The sequence below is a fragment of the Neoarius graeffei genome, chromosome 22 (genome assembly GCF_027579695.1).
Source record: "Neoarius graeffei isolate fNeoGra1 chromosome 22, fNeoGra1.pri, whole genome shotgun sequence".
NCBI lineage: Eukaryota > Metazoa > Chordata > Actinopteri > Siluriformes > Ariidae > Neoarius > Neoarius graeffei.
In genome coordinates this window covers 56,991,439-57,011,067 of record NC_083590.1, presented here as the reverse complement: position 1 = coordinate 57,011,067, position 19,629 = coordinate 56,991,439, and the positions used below count along the sequence as shown (strand labels likewise).

Genomic DNA, 19,629 nt, shown 5'->3' with positions numbered 1-19,629 from the left:
GTGACATTAGCAGAGAGAAGGGAGCGGCTCTGCTTCAGGTTCGCAAGGACGTTGCTGAAGTCTGAATACAGAGACTGGCTGCCACCGACCAGGCTTCAGGTCTCAGGCCGTGTCACGAGGAACGGTCAGAAACTGAACTGCCCCAAAACGAGCAAACCGATATAGCAACTCTCCTATTCCGTACATGTGCAACCTGCTCAGTAAGTCTGGGGAATAATTTCCATCAGCAGCAAGCCGCAAATATTTTCCATGTCGTTAACACTTCTCTGTTTTCAGACGATCGAAAAATTAAGTGCAATCGATGTATACATATTTTATTTAAGTTATGTGGATTTTATGAATGTGTTAATCATTGTGTGTAAGGGGTATAGTGTAACAATCTTGCTACTTTTAATTGTGTGCAATATCGATAGTCGTATAAGTTTTTAACTTTTAAGTCTGTAAATTGGCGGCACGGTGGTGTAGTGGTTAGCGCTGTCGCTTCACAGCAAGAAGGTCCGGGTTCGAGCCCCGTGGCCGGCGAGGGCCTTTCTGTGCGGAGTTTGCATGTTCTCCCCGTGTCCGCGTGGGTTTCCTCCGGGTGCTCCGGTTTCCCCCACAGTCCAAAGACATGCAGGTTAGGTTAACTGGTGACTCTAAATTGAGCGTAGGTGTGAATGTGAGTGTGAATGGTTGTCTGTGTCTATGTGTCAGCCCTGTGATGACCTGGCGACTTGTCCAGGGTGAACCCCGCCTTTCACCCGTAGTCAGCTGGGATAGGATCCAGCTCGCCTGCGACCCTGTAGAACAGGATAAAGCGGCTACAGATAATGAGATGAGATGAGAAGTCTGTAAATTGAAAGTAATTCAGTGGCGACTTCACTGCGAATTTCAATAAAGACATATATATATATATATATATATATATATATATATATATATATATATATATATATATATATATATTTTGCACTCAAGTTTCCATCAATGAACGGTTTACAACTTCAACGAAACTGACTTCATGTTAAACTATAATGAATTTCCTGGTTTCACAGTTATACTTTGTGACTCTGTAGGGCACAGTTATTTATAATCACGCTATCTGTTCTCACCCAGATGAGGATGGGTTCCCTTTAGAGTCCGGTTCCTCTTGAGGTTTCTTCCTCGTATTGTCTGAGGGAGTTTTTCCTTGCCACCGTCGCCACAGGCTTCATCATTAGGGATAAAATTAGCTCATGTTTAAAGCCTTTAATTTTCTGTAAAGCTGCTTTGTGACGATGTCTATTGTTCAAAGTGCTATACAAGTAAACTTAACTTGAACCTTGACTTCTGTGGGATTGGGGACACAGTGGGGTAAAAAAGTATTTAGTCGGTCACCAATTGTGCAAGTTCTCCCACTTAAAAAGATGAGAGAGGCCTGTAATTTTCATCATAGGTACACTTCAACTATGAGAGACAGAATGGGGGGAAAGAATCCAGGAAATCACATTGTAGGATTTTTAAAGAATTTATTTGCAAATTATGGTGGAAAATAAGTATTTGGTCAATAACAAAAGTTAATCTCAATACTTTGTTATATACCCTTTGTTGGCAATGACAGAGGTCAAACGTTTTCTGTAAGTCTTCACAAGGTTTTCACACACTGTTGCTGGTATTTTGGCCCATTCCTCCATGCAGATCTCCTCTAGAGCAGTGATGTTTTGGGGCTGTCGCTGGGCAACACGGACTTTCAACTCCCTCCAAAGATTTTCTATGGGGTTGAGATCTGGAGACTGGCTAGGCCACTCCAGGACCTTGAAATGCTTCTTACGAAGCCACTCCTTTGTTGCCCGGGCGGTGTGTTTGGGATCATTGTCATGCTGAAAGACCCAGCCACGTTCCATCTTCAATGCCCTTGCTGATGGAAGGAGGTTTTCACTCAAAATCTCACGATACATGGCCCCATTCATTCTTTCCTTTACACGGATCAGTCGTCCTGGTCCCTTTGCAGAAAAACAGCCCCAAAGCATGATGTTTCCACCCCCATGCTTCACAGTAGGTATGGTGTTCTTTGGATGCAACTCGGCATTCTTTCTCCTCCAAACACGACAAGTTGAGTTTTTACCAAAAAGTTCTATTTTGGTTTCATCTGACCATATGACATTCTCCCAATCCTCTTCTGGATCATCCAAATGCTCTCTAGCAAACTTCAGACGGGCCTGGACATGTACTGGCTTAAGCAGGGGGACACGTCTGGCACTGCAGGATTTGAGTCCCTGGTGGCGTAGTGTGTTACTGATGGTAGCCTTTGTTACTTTGGTCCCAGCTCTCTGCAGGTCATTCACTAGGTCCCCCCGTGTGGTTCTGGGATTTCTGCTCACCGTTCTTGTGATCATTTTGACCCCACGGGGTGAGATCTTGCGTGGAGCCCCAGATCGAGGGAGATTATCAGTGGTCTTGTATGTCTTCCATTTTCTAATAATTGCTCCCACAGTTGATTTTTTCACACCAAGCTGCTTACCTATTGCAGATTCAGTCTTCCCAGCCTGGTGCAGGTCTACAATTTTGTTTCTGGTGTCCTTTGACAGCTCCTTGGTCTTGGCCATAGTGGAGTTTGGAGTGTGACTCTTTGAGGTTGTGGACAGGTGTCTTTTATACTGATAACGAGTTCAAACAGGTGCCATTAATACAGGTAACGAGTGGAGGACAGAGGAGCCTCGTAAAGAAGTTACAGGTCTGTGAGAGCCAGAAATCTTGCTTGTTTGTAGGTGACCAAATACTTATTTTACCGAGGAATTTACCAATTAATTCATTAAAAATCCTACAATGTGATTTCCTGGATTCTTTCCCCCCATTCTGTCTCTCATAGTTGAAGTGTACCTATGATGAAAATTACAGGCCTCTCTCATCTTTTTAAGTGGGAGAACTTGCACAATTGGTGGCTCACTAAATACTTTTTTGCCCCACTGTATGTGCTAGCCTTTGTGCCACATGTGAATCAATGAGCCTTCTACACCCACGACCCTGTTGTGCCAGTTCACCGGTTGTCCTTCCTTGGACCACTTCTGTTCAGTACTAACCACTGCATACTGGGAACACCCCACAAGATGGGTCATTTTGGAGACGCTCAGACCCAGTCGTCCAACCATCACAATCTGGCCCTTCTCAAAGTCACTCAGATCCTTGCGTTTGCCCATTTTTCCTGCTTCCAACACATCGACTTCAAGAGCTGACTGTTCTCTTGCTACCTAATAAGCCCCGCCCCTCAACAGGTGCCACTGTAATGAGATCATCAATGTGATTCACTTCACCTGTCAGTGGTGTTTAATGTTCTGGCTAATTGGTGTATATGTTTCATTATTGTGAGTGTGGTGTTTTACAGTGAGGAGATGAAGGTGGTGCTGGATCCAAAGTTTCATGAGCATGATGCATAGTGAGTAACCGTGCTGAATTTAAGTAACTGTCACTGCATTTTTAAGCTGCTGTCCCTGACTGGGGGAATGCATGATGTTTTTGGGTTGTCGATCCATCCATCTGAGATTCTCATTAGAATGATATCTGATGAATGAGTAGTTAAATGTTTTGTATAATTTATATAGTGTTATCATTGTGACCGTCAGATGACTTGATTAGACTTCTGGAATTGATCCAAGCAGAGTCAATGTTACAGCAAGGTCAAACGTCCGATAGTTTTTCTTCAGTGTTTTCTTTCCTGTTTGTCACACAGAGGTGTTATTTATACTTTCATAGTAACTCAAGATTAGCTTTCATGGCTATCTACAATGTTTACCTTTGGTGCATCCAAATAGTTGTGGTTTTTTTTTTTTTTTTTTCCTTTCAGTGGCTTCCTTCATGTTGGAAGCAGTGTTGTAGTTGAGTCATTTAAACCTCGAGTCCGAGTCCAGTCTCGAGTCTCCAGTGTTCAAATCCAACACTACGTTCAGACTGCAACCTGAAACGACCCATATCCGATTTGTTGTGAAATCCGATTTTTTTGTTAGGCCGTTCACATTACCAATTATATGAGACTTGTATGCGATCTCCAATATGAACGGAAAACGACCCAAAAGTGTCCCGCATGCGCAAATTGACACGTAATAAGCACATCTACGTAATACGTAAACAAAAAAAAAAAAGCGCACTCTTCAAGTTTGCAAGTAAAGCATGGAGATGAGGCGAAACCTGGCGATGTGGTTTTTGTGGCGGCGGCGGAACTCACACAATAATCTGATTAATGTGGGCAGCAGACTAATGAGACCGAAGGTGTCAAATTACTGGAAATTTCCAGAACAATCTTATCTTGTAATACAGAATGGTTTAAGCTGTAAATCAGTTATAGAAACTGTTTTATTTAATCAGGCTAACAGATCAACATCCAGGTCCCTACCAAATCCACCATTAGCTTGATCAATTCTATAAAAGTCTGTTTAAATTCTGAAAATTGTACAAATGTTGTTGTTTTCCACCAAAGAGGCGGGATTAGCCAACGCAGAATCGTGACGTTTGTCTCTTGTTGATGACGTGTAGGTGGCATGAATGCGACCTGTCCGGTCAGACTGCAGTCGCATGTGAAAATATCGGATATGCATCGGAATTAGGACCACATATCCAAGCGGCCTGGGTTGCATGTGAAAAAATCAGATCTGTGTCGTTCAGATTGTCAATAACAAATCGGATACAGGTCGCATATGGGCAAAAAAATCGGATATGGGTCGTTTCAGGGTGCAGTCTGAACGTAGTCCAAGTCATTCAAGAAAGTTTTGAGTTTAGTCCACTATTGATCCCAGTCGAGTCCGAGAACGAGACTCCAACCGCACCATGTGACGGTGACTGCTGCTGCCTTTATGTGAAAGCGTCTCTGCTACTGTGTCGGACTAACGTTCCTGCTCGACTGCCCCGTTTTAGTTATCAGGCTACAGATAAAAAGCTTGTTCATCACTCAGCAAGCCCCGCCCACTATCAACAGCGCAAATAACATGAGAGAGGGTTAACACTAGCTAGTTCATCACTCAGCAAGCCCCGCCCACTATCAACAGAGCAGTGAAGATAGTCTGTCACTTCCTTCTCTGGGCGGAGTCTTGGTGGTGGAGCGCTGTGTCCTCGTTGATGCCACACTGATGTCAAGTTTGACTTCTTTACCACTGATTCCTGCAATGCTATAAATAATCACTCTTTTGTCCCGCATTACCCACAGTGCCATGTTCTCACAACTCATGGAAACAGCAGAGCCTTGGTTCTCCAGTTTTGAACGGGAGGTGCGCAAGGTGTGTCCCAACTGCACTTTCAGCTCCTCCCCACAAATCAGACTTTGCATACCTGCTGTGTTGTATTGATGACGTGCGAACGCTGTGTTGATGTTGCAGGGAAAGGAAGAGATGCTCACTAGCATTCCTTTTGCCAGACCCCAGGACTCTGGCCCTTCTGTGGCCATTGTGACCAAAGTAAACCGAATTCAAGACCAGCTGGTAAAAAAGCATGATATTGAACTGCACATGCACCTGAATCGCCTGGAGATCGCACCTCAGATATACGGCATGTAAGTGCACACAAATACAGTGCTCACACTCGCATGCGAGGAAAAGTGTGTGCTAATAGTTTAAGTATTAAGCGTATGAAAAAAATGTTTGTATTTGGGTGTGCGCGTGTATGTGTACATCAGGAAAAAAAATGCATGTAATTTTGGGACTAAAGGAATGCAGTGGATATAAAAAGTCTACACACCCTGTTAAAATGATCGGTTTTTCTGATGTAAAAAAAAACCCAAGACCACGATAAATAATTTCAAAACTTTTCCCATCTTTAATGTGACCTATAACCTGTACATTTCAATTGAAAAACAAACAAATCTGTTAGGGGGTAAAATAAAAACCGTACATTAAGCTGGTTGCATAAGTGTGCACACCCTTAAACTGTTGCTTTGTTGAATAGAATAGAATAGAATAGAATGCCTTTGTTACTGCACAAATGCACAGTGAAATTTACTTCATCATAGGAGAGCAAAAACAACACTGCGCATCACCAAAAGAACCCCATCCCCACGGTGAAGCATGGTGGTGGCAGCATCATGTTTTTTTTTTGGGGGGGGGGGGGGGGGGGGGTTGTTTTTCTTCAGCTGGAACAGGGGCTTTAGTCAAGCTGGAGGGAATTACCGTATGAACAGTTCTAAACACCAGTCAATTGTGGCCCAAAACCTTCAGGTGCCTGCTAGAAAGCTGAAGATGAAGAGGAATTTCATTTTCCAGCACGAAAGTGACCCCAAGCATACATCGAAATCAACAAAAGAATGGCTTCACCAGAAGAAAACTAAAGTTTTGGAACGGCCGAGCCAGAGCCCAGACCTAAACCCAACTGAGGGCTGTGCACAAGAGACACCAAGAGATCGCAATCTGACAGATTTGGAGCGCTTTCGCAAGGAAGAGTCGGCAAATATTGCCAAGTCTAGATGTGGCAGGCTGATCGACTCCGACCCAAAAAGACTGAATGCTGTAATTAAAGCAAAAGCTGCTTCAACAAAGTATTAGTTTAAGGGTGTGCACACGTATGCCACCAGCTTGTTGTACTTTTTTTTAATGTTTTTCCCCCTAACAGATTTGTTTGTTTTTCAATTGAAATGTACAGGTTATAGGTCACATTAAAGGTGGGAAAAGTTTTGAAATTATTTATCGTGGTCTTGGGTTTTTTTTACATCAGAAAAACTGATCATTTTAACAGGGTGTGTAGACTTTTTATATCCACTGTAAATAATGTTATTCTACTAAGTTACATTTATTCATTTAGCAGACGCTTTTATCCAAAGCGACTTACAAAAAGAAAATTAACAATCAAGATACATAAAAGAAGTCTTAAAAGAAATATCACTAAAGGGAGCTTTAGAGTGCGAGTCCAAAAGTGGACTCAAGTGCAAGATGAGTGCAGTAGAGAGGAGGGGAGGTGTAAAGTCTAAGTGCAGGACAGGAGGCGTTCTCTGAACAGCTGAGTCTTCAAGGGTTTCTTGAAGACAGACAGGGACGCCAGCGGTCTCAAAAGTAGCCGTCACCGGCGGCAAATCGTCGTCTGTGGCTTGTTATGCCACCGGCTATTGTCAGTCGAGTCACAAAATTTAATATTAAATATTTCTGACAGCAAAAAAAGTTGTGAACGTAAATTACATCCACTATGTCATGCATGTCCGTTGCCGCGTCAACTGTGTTTACATCCTCGACATGAGTGCAGCCATTACTGCCACCTGTGTTGCCAGATTGCGCGGTTTCCCGTCCAATTTGGGCGGTTTTAAGTGCATTTTGGCGGGTTTTGAACATATTCTGGGCTGTAAAACGTCAGCAGTATCTGGCAACTTGTTTTTTTACTTAATACAATAAATTAATGGATGCCAACGTTTTTGCCAAAATGGTATTTTATTTTCCATTGTTTAGGCAGCTTCAGCATCATACTGTGAGATTCTGTTCAAATTGTTTTTTTTTTCTTCTATGAAGCCTGAGCCATTTATTTTATTAGTTTATAATTATTGTTTAATTTAGTCTTCAGGAGAGACTGCCTGCACACAGCTGAGGCATTTATATTATATTTTAAGGTAACTTCATGTTGTGCTGTGAGGTTCTCTGCACTTTAACTTTTGAACCAACAGGTGCATTTGGATAAGTAAAGCCTATTTTTCTGCATTTTTGTAGTCCTGGTAATCTTTTATATTGGTAAAGTTGTTTATAGGACCATTTCTCAGTGTCTGTTTTTTTAATCAATAGTTTTTCAGTAATAACTTAATATTTAACATATCACTCAATTTTAAACAACCCCCGCGCCTCCCCCATAGTCTCCAAAATTTCTGTGGGAAACACTGGCGTGCGTAACAATGCTAATCAAGCTTAAGCTAGACGACCCGCCTCAAATACCCGTCCCGGGTAAATGTCATCCCAATTTTAGACGGCCTGTTCCAAACCATCCCACCCCATGAAAAATTCGTACTTGCATATATCTCTCTCTCTCTGTGTGTGTGTGTGTGTGTGTGTGTGTGTGTGTGTGTGTATATATGTGTGTATATATATATATATCTCCCTGCACGCTTTGTGTGCATTATGTCTGCCGCTGGCAGACATTTTACCATTTTGCACCCTGCTGTAAATTATTTGTACCCTGCTATTCTCCCAAACTTTGAAGCCCCTGGGATGCCCCTGCTCTGGTAGCGCTCGGTAGATCATTCCACCAGCGTGGGACAACACATGAAAAGAGTCTGGATTGTCTTGTGCGCGGTGCTGGAACTGCAAACGGCGTTCTTTTGATATCTGGAGTTGAGAAAGAGTAACCTTAGTCTTTATTAGAGCACTCAAGTAAATAGGTGCAGACCCAGTAAGCACTTTGTAGGCTAGCATTAGTGATTTGAATTTGATGCGTGCAGCCAGGGGTAACCAATGTCATTCAATTAGCAGAGGGGTCACATGTGCCCTTTTGGGCTGATTGAAGACCAGGCGCGCCGCTGCATTCTGGACCATCTGAAGTGGCTTCACTACACAGGCTGGGAGGCCTGTTAGAAGGGCATTGCAGTAGTCAAGGTGGGAGATGACCATTGTCTGCACCAGCAGTTGGGTGGCCTGTTGGGTTAAATATGGTCTAATTTTCCTTATATTAAATAATGCAAAGTGGCAAGACCGGGCTACAGAGGCAACATGATCTTTGAAGGTCAGCTGATCATCAATCATGACACCCAAGTTCCTTGCTACTTTAGTAGGAGCAAGAGCTAAGGAGTCAGTCTTGATACAGATGTTATGATGTATGGTTTTGAGAGATTTAACTGGAGGTGATGGTCTTTCATCCATGCAGATATATCCGAGAGACAATCTGAGATTTGTGCTGAGACCATATGGTCGTCAGGTGGGAATGAAAGCTAGAGCTGGGTATCATCAGCATAGCAGTGATGTGATAAGCCATGTGAGTGGATGATCTGGCCCAATGAGGTGGTATATATGGCAGACAGGAGGGGCCCCAGCACTTGGCCAGTGTTAGTTGTTGTCTGTGTGTTTTACATGTAAGAGGAAAGTGTGCATTCATGACTAGGGACGAGTCTAAAGTATGTGGAATGTGTTACTCAGGGCTTTCCACTAAGGCTCATACTAGCCAGCCATGATAAATAAGTAGCCAGCCGGGGGGGTAAACACAAAATAAACTCCTGTGCATGCAGTTCCCAGGATTAAATGTATTTTCCACAGACCATTTATTTATTCACTTTACTCAAATACAAAGTAAAATGGCAGTAAATCTTCTTTCTTTTCTTGCGTATTGCATCATTGTAAATCTCTTATTTTCGGTGCGTGACACATTCACGCAGCTGAGCATGCTATGAATTAACAACAACAACGGTCTGCAGTGGGGCGACACAATTACACACTCAGCCAACATTTCTCCATTTGTGTATGAAAATACACTCCAACCACTCAGTTTGGGTTCATTTACAACCAACGGTGTCTTTTGATGCCAGCACGTAATTGAGCGAGAGAAGACTGGTTTACCGGAGACAAAATAAGCGTCATCTCTGCTTCTGTTCCCTCCGACGGCCCCGACACACTACTGCCTCCGCCGAGTGCGCGCACACACCGCGTGTCGGGGCTACGGATGAGTTACTCTCCCCTGATCAACGAAGTCGGCGGGGAATTTGTGGTTATTATCGGTACAAACAGCGCGAATCACAACTTAAAGGAGTACGCCACCCCCAAGTGAAACTGAGTCAGTCCCTGCAGTCCCTAGAGTTGGATGAGTGAGCCAAAGCGTTTTGTCGCCGACCCAGCCATTGTCCTGATCTGGAAACGTCCCGGTTAGCTTTAGCTTAGCGTAGTCGCTGTAATCCGGCGTGTCCAGCTAGCATTGTCGAAGGGATTTACTAGACCAATTTATATCTGGAACTATTTTCGGCCACAGCACAGGCAAAGCACCGCTGCAGGCGCAAAGACACCACGCAGCACCACAACTTCCGTCAATACACCAGTGTTACCAGGGAAACCAGGGTTTTCAGGTGCTGCGCGGTGTCTTTGCGCCTGCAGCGGTGCTTTGCCTGTGCTGTGGCCGAAAATAGTTCCAGATATAAATTGGTCTAGTAAATCCCTTCGTGTTAATTTGCATTGATATGTGTACTCGATGTGAATGTACAGGTCATGAGAAATAATTATAAAAAATCTTGAGTTATTTGATTCGCTTTTGCAACGACAATGCTAGCTGGACACGCCAGATTACAGCGACTACGCTAAGCTAAAGCTAACCGGGACGTTTCCAGATCAGGACAATGGCTGGGTCGGCGACAAAACGCTTTGGCTCACTCATCCAACGCTAGGGACTGCAGGGACTGACTCAGTTTCATCTGGGGGTGGCGTACTCCTTTAAATGAGTGCAGTTCAGTCTGACATTATTGTCAGTCCATTAGATAAACATTTAATTTTATTAAAATCGAAAATTAATACAGTAGACCCCCGCCTATTCGCGGTTCAGTATTCGCGAATTCACATATTCGCGGGATTTTATATAGAACATATCTCCTATACATTCGCAGAAATCTCAGCGATTCGCGGTCATTTGCGGTGAACATATCGAACGTCTACGCACTGCTACATTCTCGGAGCCGAATGCTCGCTCGCTATTGGCTGAAGTTTGAATGGCGGGCTGCTGCTCATTGGCTGATACGAATGAGCGCATTGTACAGTACAGTCTCGCGGTTCCCGTAGTTCAGACTTGTTCACGTGTTGTGCATTCTTGGTATTTTTGAATAATTTTTACGCCCTACAATGGGGGCGGTTACAAGTATTCGCGATTTTGGCTTATTTGCGGCCATGTTCGGTCCCTAACCCCCGCGAATACTGAGGGCTTACTGTATTTAGAGCCTGTGGGCTACAAAAATAATAGTCATTAAAGTAGCCGGTTGGACTTAATTGTGTAGTCGGCTGTATGGCGGCAGCCGGCGCTTGTGGAAAGCCCTGGTTACTATTATAATTTACCATCATTTGCTGTGAACATAGCCTACATATACGGCACGAGGTGTTACTAAAGAGAAAACAAATTTACTAAGTCAAATAGAAAAATATACAACGGCACCAAAATTAGAAACGGTTCTCTCAAAATGTCAGTTTGATGAGAGTTTTTTGATTGTACGGAAAGCAGTCTAAATTTAGCACCATTCCGTGGTGATGTTGCTGTTCCCCGCTGGAGGAAGTACACGCTTGGCTGAACATCATTCTATTGCATCGATTCAAATGGTTGAATTTTCTACATTTAGAAAAATGAAAATTAGCAAATGGTTTGGAATTGATGTCAAGAGGTTAAAAAAAGACTCTTTATTATAATAGCAGCATGAGACGGTAGCTCAAAATAATAATCAGAGCTACGGTATAGCGACACTCATGAACACTGGAGAATGTACTGATTATTGGGCAAAAAAGGTGGTATTGTAACTGACCCTTTGTTGTTTTGTGTGTGTGTGTGTGTGTGTGTGTGTGTGTGTGTGTGAGATAGTCGCTGGGTCCGCCTGTTATTTGGCAGGGAGTTCCCTCTGCAGGACCTGCTGGTGGTGTGGGACGCTCTTCTCGCGGACAGCATCACTCTGGACCTGGTGGATTATGTGTTTGTAGCCATGCTGCTTTACATCAGAGACGCACGTGAGTTTTCTGCATGTCTGTCTGTTTCTGACGCACAAACCATTATGCTGACATTTAAATGGCCGTGTAGATTACTTTGAAAGTACAGTCAAAGTAAAAAGTTTGTGACCCCCTTGGAATTGTCTGTCTAATTCCCATATAAAACATGGTCTTATCTTCATGTAAGTCACAATAATGACCGAAGACAGTCTCCTATAACTAAAGATACACAGATTTTCAAACTGTGAAACTGAAGGTTGGAAAAAGTAAGTGAACCCTAAGCTAACGACTTTTTAAAAAGCTCATTGCAGTCATAATTTAGCACACCTGGGTTCCATTTAATGAAACGAGTTCAGAGGTGTGGCCTGGAATTACTCTGATTGATAAAAACCCCTGAAAAGTTTGAACTTTTGACATGAAGCATATCCAGATGGGAATCATGCCTCGCATAAAAGAGTTATCTGAAGACCTACGATCAAGAATTGTTAACTTACGTAAGGCTGGAAAGGGTTACAAGTCATCTCAAAGATTTTAGGTATTCGTCAGTCTACTGTCAGGCAAGTTGTCTATAAATGGAGACGATTAGGTATCGTGGCTACTCTGCCTAGAAGTGGGCGCCCCACCAAGATGACCCCAAGAGCACAACGCAAAATCATTAATGAGGTAAAGAAGAACCCTAGTGACGGCGAAAGGCTTGAAGATGTCATTAGAACTCGCTAACATCTCTGTTCATGATTCAACAATACGCAAAACATTGAACAAGAAAGGAGTCCATGGCAGGACGCCAAGGAGGAAGCCACTGCTGTCAAAAAAGAACATTGCTGCACGCCTGAATTTTGCAAAAGAGCACTTGGACATTCCACAGTGGTACTGGGAAAATGTTTTGTGGAGTGATGAAACAAAAGTTGAACTATTTGAGAGGAACAAGCAGAACTCCATTTGGTATAAAAAGGGCACTGCATATCAACATCAAAACATCGTCCCTACAGTAAAGTCTGGCGGAGGGAACATCATGATTTGGGCCGGCTTTGCTGCGTCAGGGCCTGGACAGCTCGCCATCGTTGAGGGGGAAAATGAATTCCCAAATTTATCAACAAATTCTCCAGGATAATGTGAGGGTGTCTGTCCGTCAGCTGAAGCTCAGAAGAGGCTGGGCAGGACAGGACAAGGACCCCAAACATCGGGGCAAATCCACAGCACAATGGTTTCAGAAGAACAAAATCCGCCTTTTGGAATGGCCTAGTCAAGTCAAGTCAACTTTATTGTCAGATATGCTACACATGCTCGACATACAGCACAGATGAAATTTCAGTCCTCTCTGACCCACGGTGCAAACTGGCAATGCAATAAATAAAAATAAAAGTAGAATAATTGAAAAAAACAAACAATATAAACACTAGATATGAACTAGACATAGACTAAACACTCCATATACATACATACATACATACATACAACCCCTGGCAAAAAGTATGGAATCACCAGTCTTGGATGAGCACTCATTCAGACGTTTTATTCTGTAGAACAAACTCAGATCACAAACATGATACAATAATAAAGTCATTCCAAAGTGCAACTTCTTGGCCTTCAGAAACACTAAAAGAAATGAAGAAAATACATTGTGATAGTCAGCAAATGTTACTTTTATAGACCAAGCACAGGGAAAAAATATGGAATCACTCAATTTTCAGGTAGAAAATAAGGACTCACCCAGTCAATTTCCTTTCCCTAAATTGACACCTGCCTCAGATTAGATCTGCTCGTTAGTCTGCAGTTAGAAACAGCGCAGTTATCGCACCTTGGAGGGCTGCTGGACCAAGTGGATTGGCAAGAATCATGGCTCCAACAAGAGAGATGTCTCTTGAAACAAAAGAGAGGATTGTCAAACTTCTTAAAGAAGGTAACTCTTCACGCATGGTTGCCAAAGATGTGGGCTGTTCACAGTCAGCTGTATCTAAGATATGGACCGAGTACAAACAGCATGGGAAGGTTTTTAAAGCCAAGCGTACTGGTAGACCAAGGAAGACATCAAAGCGTCAAGACAAAAAACTTAAGGCCATATGTCTTGAAAACCGAAAAAGTACAACAAAACAAATGAAGCATAAATGGGAGGAAGCTGGAGTCAATGTACAAGTATGTGACCGAACCGTGAGAAATCGCCTGAAGGAAATGGGATTTTCATCTAGGAAAGCTAAAAGAAAACCATCACTGACACCTAAACAGAAAAGAACAAGACTACAATGGGCTAAGGAGAAGCAATCATGGGCTGTGGATGACTGGATGAAGGTTATCTTCAGTGATGAATCACGAATCTGCATTGGACAAGGTGATGATGCTGGAACTTTTGTTTGGTGCCGTTCCAGTGAGATTTATGAAGAGGACTGCCTGAAGAAAACATCCAAATTTCCACAATCCTTGATGATATGGGGCTGCATGTCAGGCAAAGGCACTGGGGAGACGGCTGTGGTTACTTCTTCAGTAAATGCACAGGTTTACATTGACATTTTGGACAGTTTTCTTATCCCTTCAATTGAAAAGATGTTTGGGGACGATGAAATAATTTTCCAAGATGACAATGCATCGTGCCATAGAGCAAAACCTGTGAAAGCATTCCTTGGTGAAAGACACATCCAGTCAATGTCATGGCCTGCAAATAGTCCAGATCTCGACCCAATAGAAAACTTGTGGTGGAAATTGAAAAAAATGGTCCACGACAAGGCTCCGGCCTGCAAAGCTGATCTGGCAACTGCAGTCAGAGAGTTGGCACCAGATTGATGAAGAATACTGTTTGTCACTCATCAAGTCCATCCCTAAGAGACCGCAAGCCGTTATAAAAGCCAGAGGTGGTGCAACTAAGTACTAGTGATGTGTTTTGAATGTTCTTTTGTTTGTCTGTTTTTCATGATTCCATATTTTTTCCCTGTGCTTGGTCTATAAAAGTAACATTTACTGACTTCCACAATGCTTTTTCTTCATTTCTTTTAGTGTTTCTGAAGGCCAAGAAGGTGCACTTTGGAATGACTTTATTATTGTATCATGTTTGTGATCTGAGTTTGTTCTACAGAATAAAACGTGTGAATGAGTGCTCATCCAAGACTGGTGATTCCATACTTTTTGCCAGGGGTTGTAGATACACACACACACACACACACACATAAATTGGTTCAAATAACCAAACAGTCAAGGGCACTTGAGGTATAGCGGGTAAACATGAAATAAGCAGAATAAACAAACTAGCACTTGTTAAGATGAGGTAGTGCGGAATAGTGCAAATGAGTGAGGTAAAGTGAGATGTGCGGCCCCTGAGTTCAGTGTGTTAATGAACGATGAGATGTATGTGTGTGTTTGGGGGGGGGACTGTGAGGATGACCATGTCAGATGCTGAAGGGGGTGTGGGCAGGGGTGTGTGGGCAGAATCTGTGGCAGAGGGGGGAGGAGTGGCAGAACAGGGAGGGAGTTGAGCCTCCTGACCGCCTGGTGAAAGAAACTGTCCTTGAGCCTGCTGGTTTTGGCCCGGAGACTTGCAGTCTCCTCCCCGACGGCAGCAGGCTGAAGAGGCTGTGAGATGGGTGGGTGGGGTCACCTGCAATCCTGATGGCTTTGCGGGTGAGGCGGGAGTTATAGATATCCATTAGAGAAGGGAGAGAGACACCAATGATCCTCTCAGCTGCTCTCACGATGTCAGAGTCAGAGCCCAGATCTCAGTCCTATAGAGATGCTGTGGAATGACTTGAAGACAGCCACACACAGAAGACAACCCAAGAATATGGAAGCGTTAGGGCAGTTCTGCAGGGAAGAATGGGCTAAAGTTCCCCCTGCACAATGTGCTGGTCTGATCTGCAGTTACAGGAAGCGCCTGGTTGAGGTCATTGCTGCCAAAGGAGGGTCAACCAGTTATTAAATCCAAAGGTTCACTTACTTTTTCCACCATTACTGTGAATGTTGAATGCGTTTGTATAATAGTCATGAAAAATAGAATTTGTGTGTTATTGGCTTAAGCTCATTGTGTATATCAGTACCTGTGACTTGGATGAAGATCAGATCACTTATTATTACCAACTCATGCAGAAAACCAGTGAAAGAAAGTCTCACTTTGAGATTACAATTTTATATTTATTTATATATATATATATATATATATATATATATATATATATATATATATATATATATATATATATAAAATCCTTACAAAGGTGCATCTGTTTACCTCCATAACCATAAAGAAAGTGTTGAAAATGACTAACTGACTGTTTCTACACGTCGTTTTACCTTTCTCTTGTTCTGCTCTCTGACGCAGCGCCGCATTCAGTGTCTGTAGTGGATTATCACACGAAGCTGTTGACTGATCGTTACAAAAGAAGTCACACAGGGCTCATGAAGTGTTTTTCCGAATATTTAGCTGATTACGATGATCTGGGTGAGGCGTTTGAATCTGATGGCCGTCCCTGTTTATTTGAGCCAGAGTATACAGCCTCCATGAGATAATCGACTACAGGCGCTCAGTGTGATGCTGCGTCAGAGACTGGAAAAAGAGCGAAAGGTAAAACGGTGAGTGTAGAACGTCATGTTGTACGGTTTGTTTTCTTTAGGTGAATGGGGACAGGTTTAGAAAAAAAAAACCCAGAGTTTCTAATTCTAAGACAGACGGGCTATATTTGTGTTTTATGGTTGCAGTGTTGATTAAATGTTAACTGAAGGGAAACTCGTGTGAATGTTTGCAGATGTGTAATGTTTTTAATAAGGCATGCATGGTTTGTTTTTCCCTGTAATTAGTGATTGCCAGTAGCTTTCAGACGTGTCTTGGCCTGCTGATGCACTACCCACCTATTGGAGACATTCACGCTCTTCTCCAGAAAGCACTGTTCCTCAGAGACCCAAAGGTATCGGTATACACATTCTGAGGCACACAATCCTAATGAAAATTAGGACTGATCTGAGCAGGGTATTGTATAGGCAGGGCAAGCAAAGAGAAAGAGTGAGAGGGATTTAAAGAACTTGCGAGAACTCCCACTCTGGTGCGTAATACAGTACATATGTGAGAACACACACACACGCGCCATGCTGTTTTGCAAAAGGGTTTTATTTTTCAAGGACTTGGGCAGCAATGATCTGCATCTGTGAGAATTTTCCTGATTACTGTACACAAGTTTAACAGCTTGTGACAGCAAGAGCACGGTTCAGTGCAAGAAAGGAACTGCGATGTTAAGTTGTATAAAGTTGACAAAGCTGTGTCGCTATCGGAGGTGGGTAGAGTAGCCAAAAACCGTACTCAAGTAAGAGTATTGTTACTTTGGAATAATATTACTCAAGTAAAAGTAAAAAGTAGTCATCCAATTAATTACTTGAGTAAGAGTAAAAGGTACTAAGTGAAAAAACTACTCAAGTACTGAGTAACTGCTGAGTAACTTTGTTTATCAGTCAGGATGGCATAACAGGCAGAGATTTCATATATATTTCACACATATAAACTGTGTGTGTAGTTCTGTGTATTAACAATAACAACAAGAAGCTCAAGGCAGTCTGCACATAAACCATAACAGTGACTACGTTTACATGCACATAGAGAGAATCAAATTTCTGCCGTTGCTCGACTGAAATCGAAGTTCAAAATGCCATGTATACACCTTAATTCGGCTGAAATTGAACCGAACTTGATTTCTCGGAATCGAGCTACACGACCTAGTTTATGCGATTTCTGCCGAGCTACTTTGTGCATGTATACCCTGTCGAGCTAGTAGTCGCGCTACTTCCGGAAGTGACGAGTGACGAGACCACAAGCGGGAAACACAACACTCGGTCGGCATGACAACAGTAGTAGCGAGCAGCAAAAGAGGTCAGGAGGAACAAACGAAGAAGAGAAAATGGCGATGTAGAGCTCTCTGAAGTGTGGGTGGAGCACAGAGGACGGCAGGACAAAGCTTCTGGTACTAAGAGGCTTTTTATTGTCAGACTTTTCAGTTTAACAGCCTACTTTTATTCTTGAGAGAGAGAGAGAGAGAGAGACACGCGCGCGCTGTGTTCTAGTCCCGGGATGAGCTGTCCCCTCTGCTCTCCCTCTGCCTCCTTAAATAGGGCGCGGTTACTGGGAAGACACACAAACACAGGTTAATTACCGTCAGGTGAAGTGATTCTGCCACTCACCTTCCCTGGCTCCGCCCTCCTGTCACAGACCGGCGCTTGACCACGCCCCCACTGCCACAGGCAAGCAGAAACGTGCACTTCTGGAGCAATGAGGAGACAGAGTTCATGCTCATTCAGCTTAAGGAGTTGAATATATTAAAATTCATGGACGGGAGAAAAACGCACAATGGAGAACACGGAACTGATAACTTTGTTTATACTCTTGAATAACTCTTCTTCATGACGACAACTGGAAGTGTACCAACACGATGGGGCGTGTAGCGCCACCTGTGGCTCGGGTGCACAATGCACCTCACACAATAGCCCGATTTCATTGTGTGCATGTAGGATTGGATTTCTCTGGCACCCTGCTGGGACCTTCAGCTCGATTACCGACAGCAGCTCGATTTGGATGTGCATGGAAACGTAGTCATTGTGTGTGTGCGCGCGCATGTTCACTCCATGAAGTGACTGTTCAGCTTTAAAGTGCTGATGACACGTTTTTGACATCTTTGGTGATGTTTTATAACATAAAACGTAATTCTTGATGATCCATATTAATTCACGAAGGCGCCTATTTTACAAGTTATGATAAAAAACGCGGCTATTTGGGCAAATTTGACGGGGCTGCAGCACCCAGGAGACGGAGGAGGAGGAGGGGCTATATGACGTCAGCGAAAGAACCTTCCTCCTAACTTACCAGTTTGTTGTTGATGCGACAGATGTTCAGTTTGTCATTATTAGTATTTTTATTATACATTTTATTTATATATATATATATATATATATATATATATATATATATATATATATATATAAATAATATAAAATAGTTATTATGCCTTCGCGTTGTGTTGCCGGCTTTTGCTCCAAAACCCACAAGGATGGGGTAAGTTTATTCAAGTTTCCCAGAGATCCCGAGCTGCATGCGAAGTGGGTGAAGCAAGTCAGGCGCACTCGTGACAAGTGGGAGCCCTCACCAACATCCGTCCTGTGCTCTGAACACTTCGATTTGGATTGTTTTGACACCCTTCCCAGCTTAAAAGAATCTCTTGGGTGTTCAGTTCAGCACAAACGTGTGTTACTACCATCAGCAGTGCCTACAGTATTCCGGAGGGGGTCTACTAGTAGCTCTGCCGAATCCAGCAGTCTCCTGGGACAAGCCGACTCCTCCAAAGACAGTCCTCCTGTCAGAACATGTGTTGAGAAATGACATAAGATAAAGGTACGTAGAGCTATAGAGTGATCCGACATGATGCTAAAAATAGTAACCATGCGGTCTGCGCGGCCATCTTGGAAGTGACTCGCTCCAGAGCGCTCATAGAGTACACATCATAGAGTACACATTCATGATAATCATAAATGTAATCATAAAGTCGGCGTGATATCAGTCATGTATTTGCTTGTGAAAGCTTGTTTCTCAAAGCAAACACTGAGGGAAAGCTAACTTAGCCAGACAAGTAGGCTACAGATTGTCATTTGCTTACGCTGATGTAGGTTATCAAATATTTTGCTTCATTCAAGGATAAAACTAAGAAGTTATAAACTAGAAGACGCGCCTGCCAATATTATCCTAAATGTATCACGGATCAGGCATAGTCGTAAGCTTATTATGTTAGCCGTTTGCATGCTCCATTAGGAACTATGTATTCAGTGTAGCATACAGCTTACATGATATAAGCAGTGTTTACACATGCAAGACAACAATACACAATATTAAAATATTGATTCCGTAACATTTTGAACAAATACGGGTTGACCTACCAATCCTTGTTATCCAACCTTGTGGTGTTCAGTGCTGGGCTGTCTGCCTGTCCGCTGTCCATCTCGGGGTCGAAGTCGGAGTCGCTCTCAGATTGGTGCACAGTAACAGGTTCAAACCTGTACGGTTGGATGCACCCGTGTTCGTCATCACTTGATTCTTCCGATCTATCCCACTCAA

General features: G+C 43.1%; 1 protein-coding gene across 4 annotated transcripts in view; it reads left to right on the top strand.

Moving 5' to 3' along the window:
• Positions 1-19,629, top strand: part of tbc1d5 (TBC1 domain family, member 5) — a 93,262-nt gene that overhangs the window by 59,772 nt on the left and 13,861 nt on the right. For all 4 annotated transcript variants that reach the window (XM_060905018.1, XM_060905019.1, XM_060905017.1 and 1 more), the window contains exons 11-15: positions 3,341-3,391; positions 5,153-5,222; positions 5,322-5,494; positions 11,443-11,585; positions 16,341-16,447. In XM_060905018.1, the coding sequence (XP_060761001.1) occupies positions 3,341-3,391; positions 5,153-5,222; positions 5,322-5,494; positions 11,443-11,585; positions 16,341-16,447 (544 nt within the window). The remainder of the gene's footprint in view (positions 1-3,340; positions 3,392-5,152; positions 5,223-5,321; positions 5,495-11,442; positions 11,586-16,340; positions 16,448-19,629) is intronic.